Source organism: Maniola hyperantus, chromosome 3, assembly GCF_902806685.2.
Source record: "Maniola hyperantus chromosome 3, iAphHyp1.2, whole genome shotgun sequence".
Classification (NCBI taxonomy): Eukaryota; Metazoa; Arthropoda; class Insecta; order Lepidoptera; family Nymphalidae; genus Maniola; species Maniola hyperantus.
The window spans coordinates 16,070,758-16,096,204 of NC_048538.1; the positions used below are offsets into that span (position 1 = coordinate 16,070,758).

At 36.5% G+C, this 25,447-nt stretch overlaps 1 protein-coding gene across 1 annotated transcript in view; it reads right to left on the reverse strand.

Annotated features, from left to right (window-relative positions):
• Positions 1 to 823: 823 nt before the first annotated feature.
• LOC117996114 (sugar transporter SWEET1) overlaps positions 824 to 25,447 on the reverse strand; it is a 28,037-nt gene continuing 3,413 nt past the window's right edge. The window contains exons 3-5 of the mRNA XM_069509468.1: positions 6,422 to 6,701; positions 5,398 to 5,517; positions 824 to 4,845 (exon numbers count right to left, since the gene is read on the reverse strand). Of these exons, the coding sequence (XP_069365569.1) occupies positions 4,729 to 4,845; positions 5,398 to 5,517; positions 6,422 to 6,701 (517 nt within the window). The 3' untranslated portion in view covers positions 824 to 4,728. The remainder of the gene's footprint in view (positions 4,846 to 5,397; positions 5,518 to 6,421; positions 6,702 to 25,447) is intronic.

The window sequence follows — 25,447 nt, forward strand, 5'->3', positions numbered from 1 at the left end:
CTTTAAAGACAAATTTTTACAAGGAACTACAGTTCTTGCAATTCACGAAGGCGAGTGAACTTTACTTGTGGTTACGTCGTTTACACATTGCGTAAGTGTGCGTGCATGTCGGACCAATCAGTCGCGAGCAAGCGCTCGCAAACGCACACATTTAATGTACCTTACTTGTATGATACGACTTAAACACAAGCATGAGCCACTCGCCTTCGTGAAATGCAAAAACTATAACTACAAGCTTAATGCTTATAATCCGCCAAAACAGACAAATCCGTATGGCACAACGTACAACATGCAAAATGCGCCACCCGCCCTCCCACTACCAAAGAAGCAGGAAAAGCAAGTAATGCACATTACCAACACACAAAACAAATTTTAAATATGATAGAATTACGCCCGCTTCTATCCAACTACTATTCATGTAATATTAGCACCAAAGAATAGTTCATAGTTTCATACTATAGCCTGACACGTAATGCTCATAACTTTTCCATGGTACTGATTCTTCTGAGCACAAACTAATTTTAGAGTATTCGCATCCTCTTCTTACTAAGGTAATATGAAAAGGACAGACGCAGTTTGACAGTTTTAGATGGTAAACCCCATTGATTTTAGCGCACACTAAAATTTAGAGTCTGTTCATGTTCTGTCTTTTTTAGCATTGTTAAAAAGAAAAGGATGCAGATACTCTAAATTTAGTTTAGAGAAAGACAACGGAATCGGTGCCATTGTCTTGTCAACCCATTTCCAAGCCTCTTGGAAAGAGGGGTGACAAGATAATAAACTCGCTAGCAAGAGTTACACAACTTTCGAAATAAAAAGAATATTTTGAACAAATATAAGTTTATTTATAAAAAATGCTTATAATACAGTCTATTTCATCATTGATATAACAGTTCGTAAAACCGATAGACGTTGGGGTCCCAAGGTGATAGAATGACGACCTCGTACCGGAAAGCGCAGTGTTGGAAGACCTCCCACTAGGTGGACAGAGATATCACACGAGTCGCAGGGAGGAAAGTCCCCACAATAGACCATGTTCAGCAGCGGACGTCTATCGGTTGATGAACATGATAATGATGAATGATATAATAAATGTTTTATCACAATTCCTTCGGTAACTTACTCTGTAAGCTATAATGTGTTCAAAATAAGAATAGAAAAACAATGGCCTCTATCTGTCACTGACGCTTGAAAATATCGGATTGCAATATACTTTGGATACAATATTACCACAATCTCTTTCTACATTATTTAATTGTCTTGGTACTTACTATGTACATAATCTTTTATAAATAGGTAAGAATATTTAATTAATATACTTATACGACGTTAAATTTAGTATACGCAAAACCTGAAAGTTTTTTGTTCAGGATCAGTAACAGAATCGATTGCAACCATTTTTACGTGTTACATTTTGACCAAAAAGTACTTTAAAATTCTGAAAGTTCGGACACCTAGTTAAAAGACCGCATGCAGCAGCGTGCAAGCAGGAGGGCGCACGATCGACGCCAGCCGTCTCATTCACTCACAGCCGCTCGCTTGGGGTGACCATGTTTTTGGGATGACGACTCAACACAACAAGCTTATAACTTCGTAAATTTTCATTAAACATTTTGGAAATGTTGGTTATAATATATTCTTGAGGTAAAAATATTCGACGTGTTTCGGTTTTCCCGTTAACTAAAACTAACGTTGTATAGAACTATAAGTAAGATTTTTGAAAGGGGGCCGTCAAGAAAATCGGGCCCCCTAAACAAATTTGCCAGGGCTTCTTATTTTGTTACGCCATTAAGCTTAACTAAATTTGAGCACATATCATTATTTATTTTAATCTACATAATAAAAATCATAAGTTGGAATGCTCTTAGCATAACATCTTTAAATATATCATAAAATTATCTTTCTAAATATTACAAAAACATGACACATAAATTGGCCATAATGTAAGAAGTTATAGTAAAAAAGTCAAAGAATAAAACTGTTTCAACAAAACATGTTTGTAATTTTAAGTATAAAAGTTAAGTAAATAATTTTTCTCCAATTTTTTTGAAATTTATCCTTTGAGGTTATAAAAAATTACATAAATAATTTTTTTTAAGTAAATAATTTTTCACGTTTTTTTTTTTAATTTGTCCTTTGGCCCTTATAAAAAATTATACACTAGTGTAAATATGCAAGTAGAAGAGTAATGTAGATTGTAGGCATCGATATAAATGATAAGATATGGTCAGGCGAATAAAATATTTCACGGTTTAGGAACTAAATAAATCAGCGTCACCTCTTAGATACTAATGAACGACCCGTTTGAAATCCAGACGTCACTGAGGTTGCATTGGTGCTAAAGCACCACTGAGTCGGTGCAATTTTGTTTGTTCAATAACCCTGTCCATACGAAATAATATAATAATAATTTTGTAGGTAAACTTGCTATTAGAATGTGTTCACAACCATAAATGTTGAGAGAAACACTAACGTATGAACCAAGTTTTTTTATGAACATTGCTATTTTCAACTTGGTATTAGCAGGTATTTGAGCATTTCGGCAATGAAATGGATTGTTAGCGATTCTCTCAAACTGTTATTTGGTCATAGTTTTATGTCAATTCATTAATTTTATTATACATATAAAAGCACCTTAAAAGTACTTATCAGATTTTAAAAAAAGTTGTGAGTAGTAAAGTTGTTACATTTATTAGTACAGTGCGACAAGGCTATCTTGGCGCGTGGCGGAAATCGGAACTAATGTTGCCGTCAAGTGTCCCTTTTGTTCTTGTTTGAATATTCTAAGCCTTTGTTCTCCAACAGCGCCCCCCTGTCAATGTCATTCAAGTGTTGTCGCACTGTAAGGACCTTAATATTTCATTGTTCAATTTGAATTAAACTACAATAATGCTAGCAAAAATAGCTTATCATATGAATAATCTATGTATATCATTTTTTAAATATATATTAGAAAATAGGAATTATATTCCACCACAACTAAGAATGAGCTCAAAAACCACAGATTATTTAATGCCCTTAATAATCTGTGGCTTTTCTGTCCTTTTTTACCATTTTAGGATAGAACCTTAAGAATGGCAACACATTTACACTGGAATTCATAGTCAAAAATAATAGGGGCTTCGTTAGAGGACGATTCAAACGACACGTGTCATATTCAACCTTTATGCAATGCATTATAAGTCCCGCAAATTGCTAATTCGCGTGGCCGCCATTTTATGGTATTTTAATTTCGACTGACGTCATTTCACTGTTAATGAGACATGGTTCCAGCGCAATAGCAATTTACGGGACTTATAAGGTTGAAAGACACATGCAAGATGCTGTTGCACTGCACTTTGATCGATACGGCCTTCTTATAAATATCTGCATTTATTATGATAATCCTACAGCAGTAGGCCTATTCCGTGACTTATGCAACTTCGGTGACCGACCGAGACGGTATTAATTATAAGTACTGAAAATATCGGTTATAGACACTGAAATTTATTCTATAGACACCATAACACAGAGTCTACTTAATCGCTGCAAGAAGTCGGTCGAGATCTATGGAGCGCACTCTGACTTAGATTAGACTTAAGGCAGAGCTAAAACGAGACAGATGTATATCCCTTACATAAATCTGTCTCGTTTTAACTCAATCTTAAGTCTGAGCAAACTCAAAGTGCGCTTTATAGATATCAGCCTGAGCCTAAGACCCATTACGCACGGGCGACTAGTCGCCCGGCAACTCAGTTCGACTATAGAAGTCACCGTGTCTATGCGTACGAAGTTGTGGCGACTGCGTGAGTATAGACAACGGCGACTTTTTTTAAAATGATTTATTTGTTCTTGCAATAGGTCTTTTTACAAATTCTGCTGGACCCTGAAGTAAGTTTGCAAAACCTGTATCTCAGGGTCCCCGCTCACAAATGAATATTTATTTCCAACCATTTTAGAATATAAAATTTAAAAATACGTGTGTGTGTGCATATGTGTGTGTTCGTGTATGAGCGTGTTTGTGTGTGTGTACGACTTCCATATAAATTACAGATTCTACCGGTTGCCGTCGACTGAGTTGCCGGGCGATTACTACTCGATTCTGTGTAATGGCTCTTACAGCCGTACTCAGAGTCGCTTAATCGTTACTTAAGTTTAGTCAAAACGAGACAGAGCTATATCTCTCGCATAAATCTGTCTCGTTTTAACTCAAGCGATTAGCGACTCTGAGTATCGCGGTTAGATGTGAAAACATATACTAAGGCAATGGGCCTGCGTCTGCAATACGGCTAATCCATATATAGTCCGTACAAAATGACTCCTCACGCGCAATTATAACTCTATGGGTCAATTGTTATGGCAAAAGTACGGTTCACCTTTAAAATAAGGACTAAACGAGGCAGACAAGCTAATAATATTGAATGTGTAAACCATTGATATAAATGACAAGATATGCCCAAGCGAACAAAATTTTTCACTGATTTGGAACCAAATAAATCAGCGCCACCTCTTAGATGCTAATGAACGACCCGTTTGAAATCCAGACGTCACTGAGGTTGCATTGGTGCTAAATAAACATTTTAGGACCAATGAGTCGGTGCCATTTTGCTTGTTCAATGGCCCTGTCCTTACGAAGTAATATATGTATAAGTCATGACTAAAATCGTACTTTTCACATGGAATTTGACACAAAAAAAGTTAAAATGGCGCGTGAGGAGTTAAATTTTAGGCGTTCTACTTATTATTCCGTTAGTTGGTCTTCTTGACCTTAATCTTCTCCTTCCTGGCGTCTTTCGGCTTTGAGGGATAGATCACGAACAGCGACAGCTGGAACGCGCATAGTGAGAACACTACCACGTTTTGCAGCTGGAATAGACATGGTAGAATTGAAAGAACTGAATACAGGTGTAACCAGAACGCTGGCAAAAACGAAGACAGGTATCATATAATACCACAAAAAATATATAAAAAATCCTATAATTTTGTAAAATTTACGATATACTCGTATTGCAAATAAAACATCTGCCTGAGGCTAAACGTCAACGAACGTTGTTTTAAAGTGGGCCACTCGAAGTCAATGCCGCGTCGTAGGCGGGGCATTGACCCGAGTTTTGCACATTGCGGGTTTGAAAAATTCTAAACCACTGTAAAACATACAAAACCAGGCAAATTGTTTTTTTTATTGTAATGTGTTTAGGTAGTATAACAATAACGCTAAGTTTTTGCTACCGTTCTGGTTACAACCTGTATGTAAAAAAGTTTTTACTCACTGAGTTATTATTATTCAATGTTCAGCTCAAACCCTTGAGCCTATAGTCCGCGACAGGTTGAGATGGCAATCGGGGTATGAGGCGGGGGGATTTCGGATGCGCTGTGGGACTTCATAGAAATGATTATAAATACAGAGGTAATGCTCACCACAAGGAACTTATTCTTCAATATAATCCCATACAGGAACCACATGAAGGTAACCACTGTACCGGACACGATAATAGGGAACGGCATACCCGCTGTGCTTTTGTTCTTGATTATGTCCTTCTGTAATTACAAGACCGTGAGTTAGGGTTTTGTAATAAGCCAACCAACAACGCGAGTTAGGATCTTGTAATAAACCAACCGATAGCGCGAGTTAGGATCTTGTAATAAACCAACCAACAACGCGAGTTAGGATCTTGAAATAAATCAACCGATAGCGCGAGTTAGGATCTTGTAATAAACCAACCAACAACGCGAGTTAGGATCTTGTAAACCGATAGCGCGATTAAGATCTTGTAATAAACCAACCAAAAGCGCGAGTCAGGATTTTGTAATAAACCAACCAACAACGCGAGTTGAGATCTTGTAATAAACCAACTAATAGCGCGAGTCAGGATCTTGTAATAAACCAACCGATAGCGCGAGTCAGGATCTTGTAATAAACCAACCAACAACGCGACTTAGGGCCTTCTAATAAACCAACCGATAGCGCGAGTTAGGATCTTGTTATAATATACCAACCAACAACGCGAGTTAGGATCTTGTAATAAACCAACCAACAACGCGAGTTGAGATCTTGAAATAAACCAACCGGTAGCGCAAGTTGGGATCTTATAATAAACCAACAAACAACGCGAGTTGAGATCTTGAAATAAACCAACCGGTAACGCAAGTTGGGATCTTATAATAAACCAACCAACAACGCGAGTTGAGATCTTGAAATAAACCAACCGGTAGCGCAAGTTGGGATCTTGTAATAAACCAACCAACAACGCGAGTTGAGATCTTGAAATAAACCAACCGGTAGCGCAAGTTGGGATCTTGCAATAAACCAACCAACAACGCGAGTTAGGGTCTTGTAAGAAACCAACAGATATCGCGAGTTAGGATCGAACGCTCCTACTAACACAAAGACAACAGATAGATGACACAAAAATGCAAGTAGATATAGGCAATATAAACTCACCAGACCAAATAAAGGCGACGCAACCAAATAGAACATAAACACCGTTATGATGAACCCTAATCTGTTCTCAATGAGTTTCGGGTCTTCCATTTCAGCGTACCCAATCATAGCGGCCGAGAACGCTCCTCCCAACCCCATCTGCATCCACACAGTTCCCTTGTTCCGAGCGTAGGCATAGTATATGACGAGGTAGATGATGTTGAGCGCGAGACCCATGAAGTTGACCTGGATCATTGTATCGTCCCGCAGTATGAAGCCGAATTTTAGGTTGAGGACGCTCCTGTGGACAAAAGTTTAGAGGGTAAATTGTTGGGTTCTTTGACTTTTTATTAAAAAAAAACTAGTCAAGCACGAGTCGGACTCGACTAGAGAAGGGTACCGTACCATCATACAAGAAATAACACATTTAATTACTTGCGATGTACCTACAAATTCAAGGTCTTCAGATTTTTTGCTTTACTTGTGCTATAAGACATTGCTACAGCTGCCAAATTTCATGATTCTAGGTCGATGGGAAGTTGGTACCCTATAGGTTTTGATTCCCGGGGCTTGACAGACACGACAGACAGGCAACGAAGTGATCCTAAAAAGGGTTGTTTTTTCCTTTTGAGGTACGGAACCCTAATAGTAATCTGTCTGTCTGTTCGTCAAACAAATCTTAAGCGAGGTTTAGGACTAGCAAGAACTTTTTGCAAGTTATTCCGCAAGTACTTGCAGAATAGGCTACTTGACACTTTTTTTAAGTTGGTCTTAAATGGTTAATATTTGTCCTATTATATCAAAAAAATTAACACTATATTTTTTTGAGCCCTAAAAACCGTAAAACTTTAATTTAAAAATATATTTTTCTTAGCCACGTGAAAACACTGTCGGCCATGTTTGGCCGATAGATTATCTGTGCTCTGATGTCATGCATTTGTAAACAACAGCATAACCTCCCAAAGTTTAATAAACATGACTTCTATACTAGTTTACATGAAAAATATAGTAATTATCGTTATTGTATCATCCGAGAATGTAAAAAACGCATCGATAAAGACCACAGGAAAGTTGTGGATTAGAGTGCCCAGTCAAATAAATATACGTAACACGCAAAGACTTGCTTAAAGGGATCCTATCCTATATGACTAACGACTTCAACCCAAATTTATTTTTGCAAAGATCACTTTGTTGTAAGTCTTACTTAATAACTTATTCAATTTATAAAGAGAAAACGATATTTTTTTACGTTTACTATGAGTTTTTAGAAATATATAAAAACTAGCTTATGCTCGTGACTTCGCCCGCGTGGACTTCATAAATTTCAAACCTCCATTTAACCCACTCAGGGGTGGAATTTCAAAAAATCCTTTCCTAGTGGATACCTTCTCTTTACCTACAAAGAACACACGCACAAAATTTCATGTATCTAGAACCAGCTGTTTAGATGTTTAGGCTGTGCGTTGATGTATATAAGTTAGTCAGGACTCTAAATTTTATATATATGGATACTACGTTAGTCCCCGCGTGACATAGGGATGACATTTCTTTGTTTACATATTAATGACGTCACATCATGGCTGACAGCGTTTTCTGCGTTTCAAATAAAAATAAAAACTGTATTTTTTTAAATTGGATTTATATATCCATCCTGCGTTTTTAATAATTGTTATTGATATATTTCGTTGTCTTAAGCAAAATACTATAATAAATAATCATTTATTGGACGGAATTAGATATGAGTCAAGTAGCCTATTGTTTACACAACGAGCAATATTGTACATGTACATACATTTGTGACTTGCGGCAAGTCCAGCAAGTTACAAAACTTGCGGAAGTGAGCTTGACGTGATTGTTTACACGGTAGAAATAGCTTGCGGAAGTCAACTTCTGCAAGTTTTATTGCTAATCTAAACCTCGCTTTAGGTATAAAAGCCACATGGTTTGTTCAATAATATTTGAAGATACGATACGCTAATATCTTTTTATCAAGATCTCTTATTGCGATTAAATTATATCAGTCCCGCGTGAAATAAGTAGGTATTTCTTATGAATTATGACACTTTAGTTTATGAATCTGCTCGTACTTTAACTTGTCGTTTTCCTTCGACTGTCTGTCTGTAGGTAAATGTGCTAGCTTTTCACGGTCCAACAGTTTAACCGATTTTGATGTTTGGTACAGAGTTAGCTTGAAGCTGTGATAGCCTGTTGGTAAGAACGTCCACCTTCTAATCGGAGGTTGGGGGTTCGATCCCGGGCACGCACCTCTAACTTTTCGGAGTTACCTATGTGATATCATAAAATAATAAAACATCTGACTGACGCTAGAGGTCAACGAACGTTGCATAAGTAGGCTTCTCGGAGTCAATGCTGCGTCGTAGGCGGGGTATTGACCCAAGTTTTGCACGCTACACATTGCCGGTTTGAAAAATACTAAATCACTAAAACTACAAAATGAGGCCAATGCTTATTGGTATTGGATTGTATTTAGGTAGTATTATAACAATAACGCTAAGTTTTTGCTAGCGTTCTGGGCAGAGGCGGATTAAATGTCGAGAGCGCCCTAGGCAAGCATCTCATAGGCGCCCCTCTAGCAGCCATATTAAAAAAAATACTAACTAACTTCGAAAGAACGATGAGTGGCATGTTGAGATGGCAATCGAAGTATGAGGCGGGGGGACGCCCCGCCTACAGGCACGTTACCCACGCTCACCCGCACCGGCTTAGCGCGGGGGCTGTGTGGGTGTGGGCGCGTTTTCTCCTCGATTGCCATCTCGACCTGTCACGTACTATAGTTGCAAAGCTGGTAGTTGGTGATTATACCAAGTGAACGAGTGAAGACTGCACACTTTAGGTTTAAAGACTTTATTTTCTCAAAAAAGAACAAAAGTTCACTTACATGAGAATAATTTTAAACATAAATATAGAAGAAAACATTACTATACACTTACAAACTTTGCTATATTGAAGAAGAGGCGGTCACTCCAAAATTTTGCCTAGAAACCCAACCCTACATGATCGCAAGCGCCTTTTTAATCTCGGGGTCTAGTGTAAGGGTGGTAAATTGGGCGGAATAGAAATATACCCGGATACGGAATAATCTACCACCTTACAAAGATTAGAGGAAAAAAAATAATTTTACTTACTTGATCTATCTACCTAGTAAAGAATAGAAGCTAGCCGTCGACTCCCTTGTAATGTATATGAGGTGTTATAAATGAAATTTGCTAGATGTTAGGCAAAATTGTTTTTAATGTAACTTTTACCGGGGTCGCTTAATACATAGTGATGGCTAATAATGCTTAGTTATTCTAGCTTAATGCCAAGACTTAATTTAGATACATTAGAATGCCTTAGGTAGATAGTACATAAAATCTATGTTTTAAATTTAAGATGCCATTGGCATGGAATAGACAATGACACAGTAAAATTCATAAAATTGTTTCAAAATAAAAGCTCAGTAGTAAAGACAGGGTTCTTACTGTACACATACACTAAGAAGGTTCACTAAACTGTTCCAGGATACAAACATTTGCTTACTTGTAGGTGCGAAGACTGCAATGTAGCTGGACGGCATCGGCCAAGATCCAAAACTCAATTTAACTTGATTCTTCACAACCGAAATGTTTCCTTACAAAGATTTTCACCAAGTCTTATCCATAGAAATTAAGTTGCCAACGTGAATGTGCAAAAGAAATAAATACGGAAAACGAAAGCAAAAAAAAAACGGAAAACCGAAAACTAAAAACGGAAACGCAAACGGAAACCCTGCAACAAAGAAAAACAAGATTATAATTTGTGCTGTGTGAAAATTTCGACACGTGGAATTTTCCCGATCAAACACAACTCACCTATTGAACTCCTGGCCACCAATGGTTTTCAGGAGTCCACCCACAACCCATTATCCTCATTTATTTGGGAAGGTAAAAATAACTGGAACTGAAAGGGAAATCATGAAATTAGGATTTTCTCTAACCAAACCGCCATCTTGTCGAATCCACATTACTTGATTTTTCACTCACCATAATTGATGAAACATTGAAATACGTTAGGATGACTAAATTTATAACAATTGTATTTTCCCAGGCGAAGCCATGGGCGAAAAAGAGTGAGATTTTCCTGGAACGAAAAAATTCGTCTTCACATGTTGACTCCAGAAAAATTCTAAATCTCACCAATCGGTGTTGCCAGACGCAACCCGAGTGTGGCCGCTCTCATTTAGTTTGATCATGAAGCCAATTCATTTTTGAATATTTGCGGAACCTAAGGATATATTATAAGAACCGTTTTGTTAATGACTTAACAATAAACAAATGATATTATGGTTTTATTTAATTATTTTGTTTTATTTTTACGACAATTGACAACGAAGCAAACGCCATCTATTGTGGCTCGAATGAACTCTGAACATCGACCCACGCGTAGTTCTGCACCTTGATGCTAGGTGGCACCAACATACTTTGAACAAAATAGATTTTAATTAAAAGCGAAACGCTAATTAGTAGTTCAAAATTTACAACGTCACAATACTTCCCCTCCTACGAAAAGGTTCAACAGGTTGAACCACGCTGCCCTCAGCGTCATCCAACAACTACTAACAATTTGCCTGAAACAAACAAACAAAAAAACACAGAAGTTACGCGTGAACGCACATCTACTACTAACAAGGAAAATTGTCTAACAAAATAAATATACTGAAAACAGTGTAAGGTTTTATACATTATACTTAACTACACAACCCTAACTTCTAAAAAGAATATATACAAAAAAACTTCATGGTGTCTAAGACACTTGAGTGGAAACATCTTGGCATCATTCTTCAGCTGACTGATAGAATGCGTCTAGGCCTACGGTGGTTCACTCTTTTAAACTACCATCTTAATATTTGTTACTCAACAAATACGGAAAAACTGGTTGTGAACGGGTCCATCTGATATGGCAACCGTTCTCTATCCCATTCGGAAAAATAAAACCGAATCAAAATCGGAATATGAGAAAAAAAAAAACGAAATAACTCTCCTAGAAAATAGATCTCGGAACAGAATCGGAAAAATAACAGAAATGATCCATTATCTAGAAGGAAAACGAAAACAAAACACAAAACCCCCCCCTTTTCGTTATCCCCAAAGTACGATATTTGCATTTTTACTTTCTCAACCGGTTGGTCTACCACAAGCATTCCAATCATCACATATTCATCCCTACATACATCCACTACATTCCTCCTCAACTGAACCATGGTAATGTTACTGTTAATTCAGAACATCACTACACTCATACAAATTCCTAATTGAATATTGATAACTTAAATATTCAAACAGTTTAGACCAAACTAAGTAATGGCAAATATCTACTTCTTAATATCCTTAATATGCCAAGTGCCTATTGGGTGGTTGTCAGCTACTCTAACTAGTTCGTAAACCAAAGGTGACAAAACCTTGACAACCCTGCACTTTTCATACTTAGGTGCCAGCTTAGCTGCGAAAAAATTTGTAGCGTCGCTTTGTGGATAGGTCTTTTTCCACACTATATCCCCAACAGAATAGCTTGCAGACCTACGCCTTAAGTTGTAATGCGTTGCATACTCTGCATGAGCCTGAAACAAATTTCTCCTAACCTGACCAAATATGTCCTCCAAAGATCCAAACTTTCCTGCGTATTCCTCCCTTGGAATTCCGGCCTCGTACTCCTTATCCGTGTCCTTATAGAAGGAACCATTTAAGACCGGTTCTCTAGCGTGGACAAGGAAGAACGGGGAGAATCCAGTGGATTCATTAACCGCACTGTTTATGGCGAACTGGACCTTGTACAGGTTTTCGTCCCAGGACCTGTGGTTATCTTTCACAAAAGCGGCTACAGCAGTCATAACAACCTTATTGTACCTCTCAACAAGGTTAACTTGCGGAGTGTACAGTGGTGTGTAGTGTAATTTCGGAATATTATAACGCTTAATGAGATTACGGAATTCAGATCCTGTAAATTGGGACCCATTGTCCACAATCACAGTCTCTGGAACACTATGGTTCAAAAATACAAAATTCTCTAGCGCTTTAACAACAGCGGCACCTGTGGCACGCCGTAACGGAAACAACATTGTATATTTCGAAAAACAACACGTCACCACCAAAAGAAATGTAAATCCTGATTTAGACCTAGGCAAAGGTCCGACTAAATCAGCCGAAATGACCTGAAAAGGTCTCTCGCAGACTTTAGGCTTCCCAAGCAGACCTGGAGTGGCTGATGTCGTGTGTTTATACGCAGAGCAAGTATCACAATTCTTAACGTACTCAACCACGTCCTTATACATACCACGCCAAAAATATCTGAGGGATAATCTGCGATGAGTTTTGAACACACCAAAATGACCTGCAGTTGCATCTGCATGGTTTTGTTGCATAATTCTAAGGATGTCGTTCTTGTGGACTACCTCTTTCCAGTCGAACTCACTGAGAAGCTGGTATTTACATTTACTGTAACGATATAGTTTATCGTTCAAAATACAAAAATTCGGAAAATTTGCTGGATTGATTTTACAGCCATTAAATGTTTTGTCATACCAGTCATCTACCAAAACTTGTTGACTAGAGTTATCATTACGATCACCAACTACATCTACGTGTATGAGTCTCGACAAGGTATCCGGAACTACATTATCACAACCCTTCCTATGTTCGATAACAAAATTATACTGTGATAATCTACAACCCCATCTGGCGAGTCGTCCTGAGGGATTTTCTAAATTTAAGAACCACTTTAGGGATGCATGGTCTGTGATAATTGTGACTGGCTTGGAACCAAAATAAGCCTGAAATTTCTCCACTGCAAAAATCACAGCTAGAGCCTCGCGTTCCGTCGCGCTGTAATTCCTTTCGTTTTTATTTAGGCTCCTACTGACATACGCAATGGGATGATCGCAACCATCGGTTTCTTGCGTTAGCATACCGCCAACACCATATGCAGAAGCATCACAATGTATTTTGAATGGTTTTTCAAAATTCGGTACCGCAAGAACAGGTGCGGTTACCAACGCATTCTTCAATGTATTAAATGCTACCTCTGCCTGTTCGCTCCACTCAAATTTAGGTGCGTTCTTTCCTTTACTCGTTAGTCTATTGAGTGGTGCAGCGATGGTTGAAAAATTCCTAATAAAGCGCCTGTACCAAGAACAAGTGCCTAGGAAAATCTTTACCTCCTGTGCAGTTTTTGGGGTCGGAAAGTTTAAAACTGCGGCAACTTTTCCAGGATCTGTGCGTAAACCAAATTCATCCACTATATACCCTAAATATTTCAAAGAGTTTCTAAAAAAATTACATTTTTCAAAATTTATGGATAGTTGAGCCATTTTTAGTTTATCCAGAACTCTGTTTAATAAAATTAAATGGGTTTCAAAATCAGCAGAACAAATAACAATATCATCTATATAACAAAATACTATTCCATTTTCAATATCACTACAAAAATTTTGATTAAATAACTGGTCCATTAACCTCTGCTGTCGTGCTGGTGCACCGCATAGGCCAAACGGCATGACTTTAAATTTGAATAACCCTCTACCAGGAACTGTAAAACTGGTTTTTTCCTGAGAGTCGTTAGCTAATGGAATTTGCCAGAAACTTGAACTTAAATCAATCGATGATAAAAACCTTGCCTCTTTCAAGCTATCTAGAATTTGTGGAATGTACGGTATTGAGTATGAATCCCCCTTTGTCACTGAATTTAATTTCCTGCAATCTAGGCAAAATCTCCAGTCTCCATTTGCCTTTTTCACTAAAATTGCTGGGTTATTCCAAGGGCTTTCACTCGGAGTAACTACGTCCATTTCCAGCATCCTATCTAACTCTTTACTTAAAGCTTCCTTCTTTTCGGGAGAAAGTGGATATTGTTTTATTTTTATTGGCAAGGCATCACCGGTGTCAATAACATGTTCAATTAATTTTGTTCTACCCAATCCAATTTTCTCTGAAGAAATATTTAAAAATTTATTTACTACAGATTGGGCTAATTCTTTCTGTTGAGATGATAAGTTTTCAAAAGAAGTGATGGTATGAATTTGTTCATTATCAATCGCACAAATATTGTAAAATTGAGAAGGTGCCTTAATTAATTCTAAATTATCAAAAATGCCAGGGGCTAACTGAAATGTTTTCCAAAAGTCACAGCCAAAAATAACATCCGCTATTATAGAGGGTACTACAAAAAATTTTATTATGTGAGTTACGGAATTATAAGTAATCGGAATAAACATATAACCCATGCAATCAAGTTTGTCTCCATTTGCCACTGAAAATGTGGTATCAATACTGCTATGCAGTTTATAACCGAATCTCAAAAAAACCTTGTGCGCCTGGTTACCCAAAATTGACGCGCAAGCACCGGAATCTAGTAAACCTGTAATCTCAAAACCGTCAACAAAACCCTTTAAATGTGGCCTAAAGTCTCGTTTATCCACTGAATACAGAACTGTGTCAGGTAAAAGGGATGTTTTGTTGTTAATGACCAAGTTATTTACTTGTGTCTCTGCACAGTTCTTACTAATTAGTTTTTTGAATTTTTGTCCGGAGCGGGTTTACTAATCGCCTTTTTACTACAACTTGGACATGTCTTTACTGTAAAGTTCTGACGTCCACACGAAAAACATCTAATAAATTTCGGAACTGTCCTGCAAAATTTAAAGGAATGGTTACCCTTGCCGCACTTGTAACATAGTTGTTTATTTGTTTTCGTAAAATCAGTGCCTTTACTTGTATCAACCTTAGGTGCAGGTGTGACTGAAAGTGTGTTTATCTGTTTTGTCACTTGTTTGTAAGCAAACTCTGAACTTAAAGTTGCCTTACTGTTAGTAGGCTCAGAAAATAAGGCGGAACGCTGCCTCGCAGCCTCTAGTTTGCGACACTTTTCCTTCAACATTGCGACAGACTTAATGTCAACAAGAGCTAATTGTTCTGAGTAAAAAGGGCGAATATTATGTAATAAAATTTGTAACTTTTGTTCTTCGGAAAGTGGTGTTGACAACCTTGAAAACATGCCAAACATTACAGCGAAATAGATAGACACAGGTTCTTCAGAGCCTTGTGTTCTTGCTCGAATTTCACCTAGCAACCTGTAGTCATAATCTACTGCATCAAATTCCTCTAAAAATAAAGTTTTCAATTCTGACCAAGACGAAACTTGACATTTGTTGCCTCTGTACCATAACAATGCTCGGCCTGTAAAAAGATGAAATGCAGAAACAAATAATTTTCCATCTGAAACGCCATAAGATCTTTTATATTCCTCAACGCGTTCGATGAAACTGCGCGGATCACCCTGTCCGTTGAAATGTAACTTCCACTTGGCAACATTTTTATCACCAGTGCAGTCAACGGCGGTACTCTCGGAATCCAGTGATTCGTCGTGAGACGACTCATTGTCAGCATCTAATCTGGAAATCAAACTCTGCAACTTTGTATGTAATTCACTCTTCCTACTTATTAAGCTGAGTTCGGAACACTGTATTCTCAAAATTCTAAAGTACAAATGTGAAGCTAAAGCTTTAGACCTACAGAGGGCATGTCTATCTTTAGTGTCAGAACACTTTTTTAATAAATCTTCTAAGTCTTGAAGTTTTTTAGTAATAACCCCTAACTCACTTTCAGAAGAGAAATCTGTCTCTAAAATTGATTCAGAAGGAATTTCCTGAATTAATTGTTTTAACTGTTTCTTTAAACCTAGCACTGTAGGTGCTGGAGTTTCGGAACGAATGGATACCTCATAACACAATTCGTCCTTCAAAAGTGAATGAAACTGGGCAAAAGTCTGTTCCATTGTGTTAAGTCAAAACACATTTAACAAAATATCGAGCTTGTGTAACTGTCTATGTTTAGCCTTATACAAATTGGTTAAACACAAACACAAAAGAAGTTATTTAAACTATTAAATATACACAAGCAAAATACACAACAAAAACAATATTCTTAAGTCTATCCTAACTATTTTATCAATTATGTTCCTATTCCAAAATATTGTTAATAATACAAGCACATATTATTACTATAGTAAACAAAATATAACAAAATAAAACTTCCCAAAATTGAATAAATGATTGTAAGGTGCAGTATCACCTTTATGAGTACACAGTGTGTTACAACCTTTACAATTACAAAAGTAAACAGGCAGCAAAGTTGCAATGAACTCTGACTAGCATATTATCTTTCAAAAAAAAAAACAAAGAGATTGTGCAATGGTTTGATGACTGTTACTTTACACTTTTAACACATAACCTAAAATACAACAAAATCTGTTTCTAAATGTCACTTTAAACTACCAGCATTCACTTAAACTTAACATGTTTTGTGTGTGAAGTAGCTTTTATCATAACCTTAACACAGCTCTAAACAAAATTTCAACAAAATAATGAAGTATCAAGTCACTGAAAAAAAAAATTGTTCATAACTTCATACTTGAACTTAATGTAATCTCTGAATATAGTTTATATATTTAGTTTCACAAGTTGTAACTCTTAGTATTTATAAATGTATGTGTGTAACTAGTTAACAGCACATAGCGTTTCAAAACTTTAATTATACTAAGTTACCGGAATTTTCAAACATAAGATGTACTTACTATTGAAAGCAATACCCAACAACAACTCAGTTCAGCAATGTTTATTACTAAACTGAAGGCAAACATTCACTTATACACCTCCAAGGTAAGTCAAATAACATAATTGAACGGCATAAGCACCATTTATAATGTGTTAATTAAATAAGAAAAAAAAACCAATGTTGGACTATACTCAGAAAATTACTTAAACTATCAAACAAAATTTCTAACTATTAGTTATTATTTAGTTAGTTAACCATAAAAACAGCTTAGTGCTCTTTGCAATGTGTCACTACTTAGAAAATTGTACAATCAGCGGAGTACATTTCATAAAATTCACAAAATTTCTCAAAATATACTGAAATAACTATATAAAAAAAACGTTCGGGCGCCATTTGTAAGGGTGGTAAATTGGGCGGAATAGAAATATACCCGGATACGGAATAATCTACCACCTTACAAAGATTAGAGGAAAAAAAATAATTTTACTTACTTGATCTATCTACCTAGTAAAGAATAGAAGCTAGCCGTCGACTCCCTTGTAATGTATATGAGGTGTTATAAATGAAATTTGCTAGATGTTAGGCAAAATTGTTTTTAATGTAACTTTTACCGGGGTCGCTTAATACATAGTGATGGCTAATAATGCTTAGTTATTCTAGCTTAATGCCAAGACTTAATTTAGATACATTAGAATGCCTTAGGTAGATAGTACATAAAATCTATGTTTTAAATTTAAGATGCCATTGGCATGGAATAGACAATGACACAGTAAAATTCATAAAATTGTTTCAAAATAAAAGCTCAGTAGTAAAGACAGGGTTCTTACTGTACACATACACTAAGAAGGTTCACTAAACTGTTCCAGGATACAAACATTTGCTTACTTGTAGGTGCGAAGACTGCAATGTAGCTGGACGGCATCGGCCAAGATCCAAAACTCAATTTAACTTGATTCTTCACAACCGAAATGTTTCCTTACAAAGATTTTCACCAAGTCTTATCCATAGAAATTAAGTTGCCAACGTGAATGTGCAAAAGAAATAAATACGGAAAACGAAAGCAAAAAAAAAACGGAAAACCGAAAACTAAAAACGGAAACGCAAACGGAAACCCTGCAACAAAGAAAAACAAGATTATAATTTGTGCTGTGTGAAAATTTCGACACGTGGAATTTTCCCGATCAAACACAACTCACCTATTGAACTCCTGGCCACCAATGGTTTTCAGGAGTCCACCCACAACCCATTATCCTCATTTATTTGGGAAGGTAAAAATAACTGGAACTGAAAGGGAAATCATGAAATTAGGATTTTCTCTAACCAAACCGCCATCTTGTCGAATCCACATTACTTGATTTTTCACTCACCATAATTGATGAAACATTGAAATACGTTAGGATGACTAAATTTATAACAATTGTATTTTCCCAGGCGAAGCCATGGGCGAAAAAGAGTGAGATTTTCCTGGAACGAAAAAATTCGTCTTCACATGTTGACTCCAGAAAAATTCTAAATCTCACCAATCGGTGTTGCCAGACGCAACCCGAGTGTGGCCGCTCTCATTTAGTTTGATCATGAAGCCAATTCATTTTTGAATATTTGCGGAACCTAAGGATATATTATAAGAACCGTTTTGTTAATGACTTAACAATAAACAAATGATATTATGGTTTTATTTAATTATTTTGTTTTATTTTTACGACAATTGACAACGAAGCAAACGCCATCTATTGTGGCTCGAATGAACTCTGAACATCGACCCACGCGTAGTTCTGCACCTTGATGCTAGGTGGCACCAACATACTTTGAACAAAATAGATTTTAATTAAAAGCGAAACGCTAATTAGTAGTTCAAAATTTACAACGTCACAATACTTCCCCTCCTACGATTTGTAAGGGTGGTAAATTGGGCGGAATAGAAATATACCCGGATACGGAATAATCTACCACCTTACAAAGATTAGAGGAAAAAAAAAAAATAATTTTACTTACTTGATCTATCTACCTAGTAAAGAATAGAAGCTAGCCGTCGACTCCCTTGTAATGTATATGAGGTGTTATAAATGAAATTTGCTAGATGTTAGGCAAAATTGTTTTTAATGTAACTTTTACCGGGGTCGCTTAATACATAGTGATGGCTAATAATGCTTAGTTATTCTAGCTTAATGCCAAGACTTAATTTAGATACATTAGAATGTCTTAGGTAGATAGTACATAAAATCTATGTTTTAAATTTAAGATGCCATCGGCATGGAATAGACAATGACACAGTAAAATTCATAAAATTGTTTCAAAAATAAAAGCTCAGTAGTAAAGACAGGGTTCTTACTGTACACATACACTAAGAAGGTTCACTAAACTGTTCCAGGATACAAACATTTGCTTACTTGTAGGTGCGAAGACTGCAATGTAGCTGGACGGCATCGGCCATTGAACTCCTGGCCACCAATGGTTTTCAGGAGTCCACCCACAACCCATTATCCTCATTTATTTGGGAAGGTAAAAATAACTGGAACATAATTGATGAAACATTGAAATACGTTAGGATGACTAAATTTATAACTATTGTATTTTCCCAGGCGAAGCCATGGGCGAAAAGGAGTGAGATTTTCCTGGAACGAAAAAATTCGTCTTCACATGTTGACTCCAGAAAAATTCTAAATCTCACCAATCGGTGTTGCCAGACGCAACCCGAGTGTGGCCGCTCTCATTTAGTTTGATCATGAAGCCAATTCATTTTTGAATATTTGCGGAACCTAAGGATATATTATAAGAACCGTTTTGTTAATGACTTAACAATAAACAAATGATATTATGGTTTTATTTAATTATTTTGTTTTATTTTTACGACAATTGACAACGAAGCAAACGCCATCTATTGTGGCTCGAATGAACTCTGAACATCGACCCACGCGTAGTTCTGCACCTTGATGCTAGGTGGCACCAACATACTTTGAACAAAATAGATTTTAATTAAAAGCGAAACGCTAATTAGTAGTTCAAAATTTACAACGTCACACTAGGCACGTGCTTAGTTTGCCTTAGGGATAATCCGCCACTGGTTCTGGGTACACCCTGTATACGCGGCCCATACGACCTTGTTACCGCGAACTGACAAGGAAATCATGATACGACTGATACGAGTGAAACACTATCCAGAAGGTCAAATCTCGTTGCTTACGAGATTTTCCGAGAAGGTTTTTACGATTTGTATAATCTTTTAAGCAAATCCAAAAGTTTTCGAAAGAACTCCGACTGTGTTTGCAAAATCCAACATTTTAATTTTTTAAGATTTACCTACAGTGCGACAAGGATCTTGTAAAGGATAAACTTGTAATGCCCGCCTCTAGGCTCAGTAAAGTTAGCAATTCATTTGCTCGTAATTCCATGCGTTTCCATAATAAGCTTCCAGAAAACATATTGGAGATGTCTCTCAACAAGTTCAAAGTTTTCATAAAACGTAAACTAATTGAAAAATCCTATTACAATGTAAAGGATTATTTAAATGATAAGCAAGCTTGGGAATGAGTTGCTTAACGGCTTTGTGATAGTTCTAAGTTTCAATAATTTTGTAAAGTGGTGATAATAAAAAGAATACCCGGCTGAGTTTGTTGTGGGCTCTTCTCAGACCTGGGCGCGTTTGGAACCCTCGTAGCTTTAGTTTTAAGTTTGCGTAATAATTATCACCACTTTATCTTACAAATCTAACACCATACCAGGCCATCAATAAGAGTAATTTATTACCTATTTTGAATAAATCATTTGACTTTGACTTTGATCTCTCGACACTTCAATGACATTGACATGGGGGCGCTGTCGGAGAACAAAGGGGACACTTGACGACAACGTTAGTTCCGATGTTCGCCACGCGCCAAGATAGCCTTGTCGCACTGTACTCGCGTCATCATGACGAATTTAATGAAGTATCATTTATCAAAATCGGTTTAGGCGTTGAGAAGGTAGTTACGAGCGGACATACATACAGGTACAACCTTGGACGATTTAACCTAAGGACGCGCCTCGCATGATTATTCCCCTCTGTCAATAGTAATGGATTTTTAATCCACTGCGTTTATAAACACTGTTTGCGGAATCGATTTTGTCATTGTCAGAATCGTTTTCGATGTGTGACGACGTCTTACACGCTGGGTGAAAAATGCCTGTTTGTGCCGTTAGTGAGTGCAAGAACAAATCAAACACATCAAATTTACAAAAAGATGGAATTTCATTTCATAAGTAAGTATTTTTGGTGTAATAAACGCTTTCTATAAATTAAATTACATAAATTATTATAATAAAATAACAATCGAGAACTTTACCGATTCAGTAATTGAGTACGTAATAATTCGGTAGAAGCGAGTCACACTTCTCACGAGACTATATTTTGTTTTTTCTAAACAATTGCAACCCTCGATATATACAAATTAGGTTAAAATTTGAATACGCGTGAACAGCATGAAATTACGTAGTAGTAAAAATAACACTAGTCTCGTGGGAAGTGCGGTATACTAAAGACGGAGAGCCAGCGCCCAAAAAACTGTTTGAATTTACTAAGGCTAATTTTTTTGCGCATACTGACCAGCTCTGTCCCCATATTCTGCTGACTAACCATTACAACTTTTATTTATATGCAATATACAAGTTATATAACAATTTTCAGCCTTAGTAAATTCATTTTATTACCTCGCAGGTACGACACCTTTGATAGCGCACCTGAGTCACTGTTCTCAGGTTCACTTGACTGACCGCAGTATGTTTGTGTACGCAACCATTCTAATGAACTATAAAAAAATTAGCCTTAGTAAATTCAAACAGTATTTTGGGCCCTGGCTCTCCGTCTATAGTATGCCGCACTCCCCACGAGACTATAGTGTTATTTTTACAAAATTTTTCAGTATTAGATTCAATTGCATAGGACATAAGGTTCGATTTTTAAGAATCATGTGATAGTGATTGCGGTTCGATTATCGATATCGATGAAAACATTTTCTTTATTATTAACGACTAAATTACCGTCTTCAAGTCAAGTAAAGAATAGTTATTATTAATTACCACAATTTTTTCGCTACCTATACTTGTAATAAAACTGGTCGATTTCTGTGATTTCACGTACTTAATACATTTAAAAAAAAATTAAAGCAACGCAATTTTAGTGATAGGCGCGAAACGGGGTAGGGTGTCTCTGAACTGGGTAATATGTAGCTAAAAGGTGTACCTTTCTCAAGGATGAGGATCAGGTAATAATTTATCATAATCGTTTTATTTTTACAGATTTCCTAAAGACGCCCACTTTAAAATGAAGTGGGCACAATTGTGCGATCGAAAACGTAGTTGGGAACCTACCCGCACAAGTACTATCTGTTCGGCGCACTTTGATTCGTCCCAATTTGAATGTTTGCCTAATAAACGTCGCAAATTAGTCTCTCATGCCATACCAACATTGCTTTTAGCAGATACCGTAAGTGTTTCCATATTATGTGTTTACATGTAAAATTTGAAACAATTTTTGAGGGTGTCTGACTGTCTGTCTTTTTGTGTTACGCTTTAACAACCTACTATGATGAATAATTAACAGATTTTGATGAAATTAGGCCGTCGGCAACATCTTGTGATAAACATTTTATACTTTGGATATCAATTTGCTCGACAATTTTTTTTCAGGTGTTCATTTTGTTTATTTTGTATTATATATTATATATTATATATTTGTGTTTATTTTGTATTATATAATAATATAAATCATTAATAAGCACATTTTCACTATCGAAATTTTAAATGAAAATTTCGTTATATAAAAAAATACAAAAGATTAAAAATGATATAAAATAAGTAAAAAAGTATGTGCATATTTTTTAAATAAATATTTTTCTTATTTTTACGTTGCATTATTAGTTTTTGGGATAATTACCTATTAAGTGAGGTGAATGTATGCAAGAATACGCTACGCTGACCAAACACTGGTTTTAAGTAATTAAATACGAGTAATAAATTCTTACTTCTACTTTTGTTTCTGAAAAACTATCGATATATTTTAAAATATCGATACGGTAGCATCGGAAATCACTTTGACTGTCTTACACTCGTAATGTCTTTGTATGTTGATGTATGTAACTTATTAGTGTGCGTAAAATGTAGTAGTGTTGAAGATTTAGATATGTGTGTGTTAATAATGACACAAAACTTTGTTGAGCGAGTGTGTCAAGTTGTCTATGTAGTGTTTCCTCGTCCCGCACCAAAAGTGACAGAAATTTTTATTCGTAATATTAGGCGCGTTACAAGTCCATAGGTTAAATCGTCCAAGGGTACAACACATAACCCATTATTTTGGTCTTCGCCGCAGTCGGATAACTAAGGAAAACTAAAGTACAGCTACATTCATACATTGTACCCGAGTGCTACAGGCTATTAGGTAATTACATAATAATTATATCGTAATAAAAACTAGTTTAAAATCATTGAATTGTGATGTACAGGCTTATGCCCGCGACTTTGTCCGCGTGGACTACACAAATTATAAACCCGGTTAAATAAAAAAGTAGCCTACGTTACTCGTAGGCGTAACGCAATAATTATGCCTTCTCTTTCTTTCTTTTACTGAAAGCTGAGAAGGAGCGGCTATTGGCTACCGGCTTAGTAACTAAGACCTTGGTAAACCAAAGCCTACCTTATCTCTATTACGCTAAGGCTTAACTGTACAAGTACTTGTCCATTACACTTTGATCTATCAATTTAAATACAGTTAGCCTTAGAGTAATAGAGATAAGGTCCTCTTTGGTTTATCAATCTTCATGAAATGTTTTTGGTTAACTGGACTGTGGCAAACTATTCGTGCAGGCGTCCACTATAGTTTGACCTATGTCAATGATCAAATTAAACTTTACTGCTATGAACTTAAGGTTGTGATTACTTCACGATATTCATGAAAGTAAAATTGGTTTTATTTTAGTGAATATGCGCGCGCTAGCTATACAGACGGTATTGATACGGCAGCTAGCTTAGTTACTACTACGGAAACCGCTGCGCGTTGCGCATATTAAATTAGTTGAAACACAACTCTGATACCGATATTCGGCAACGGTTAACAATATCGGTATTGAAACTAAGTAACTGTTGATTAACCGTTGCCGTTAATAGCCAATAACGCCCATCTTTATAGGTCAGTCGTTCCGAAGATTAGCCCGTTGAAACAGACGGACAGATACTTCAATTTTATTTATTAGTATAGATATCTGATATCGTCGATTCAGGATCAAACCGAGGGTTCATTCGCTATAGTTCTCTAACAGTACTTTGCAACAAAGTAACCGAAGTCCACATTTTGTCCTAGAAAATGCATATTTTGAATGGGTACAGACAGAAATCATCTCTTGTGCTCCCCAGATAATTTTGCAATGTAGATTCGCGCTGGCGAGTTGGGAGTGTATGACGTGACGACATTGGCATACATTCGCGAGTCAGTGACGCGAGTAGAGGGTCATGAAATTATAGCCTCACTAGCTTAAGCTCGCGACTTCGTCCGCGTGGACTACACAAATTTCAAACCCCTATTTCACCCCCTTAGGGGTTGAATTTTCAAAAATCCTTTCTTAGCGGATGCCTACGTCATAATATCTATCTGCATGCAAAATTTCAGCCCGATCCGTCCAGCAGTTTCAGCTGTGCGTTGATAGATCAGTCAGTCAGTCAGTCACCTTTTCCTTTTATATATTTAGACTAGCTGATGCCTGCGACTTCGCGTGTGTTTAGATTTTTAGAAATCCCTCTTTAATTTTCCGGGATAAAAAATAACCTCCGTCACTTTTTAGGTCTTAAATTATACCCATGCAAAAAATCACGTTCGATCCGTTGCTCCGTTGCAACGTGATTGAAGGACAAATCAACAAATACACTTTCGCATTTATAATATGGGTAGTGATATCTCAACGGCTTGAAATCCGATACAACTATAATAAGTCAATGGATACAATATAATTCAAAATTATAGCCTCAATAGCTCAACGGTAACTCAAGTGCGGCAACCAGACCGAAAGAAGACATTCGAAACTTTTGACTTTTGACTTTTGAATAACAGCCGCGTTCGTGACAAGCAGGCGTGCAATTAGATTTAACTGCTCATTATAATTTTAAAATTTTCGTGCTCACTACGATTATGTAAATTGTTTATTAATTATTATGTAAAGATTTTAAATGAATAATTTATTCATTAAAGTTTTTTAATGAATAAATAATTATGTCACAATAAATGAGTCACCAATCAATCACAAACGAACCAATGTAACCAATGTTTTCGAATTGCATTTCGAATGATTTTTGAAAACATTAGGATCTCTAATTGAATAGTACGGAAACATTGGTTCGATTGATTTATTGATCCCGCAAACTATTTTGTACTTGCCTTTACACAAGTTTAAAAATCTATTGAAAGTATACTCCTGAAAAAAGCATATTACACAATTGAAGATTA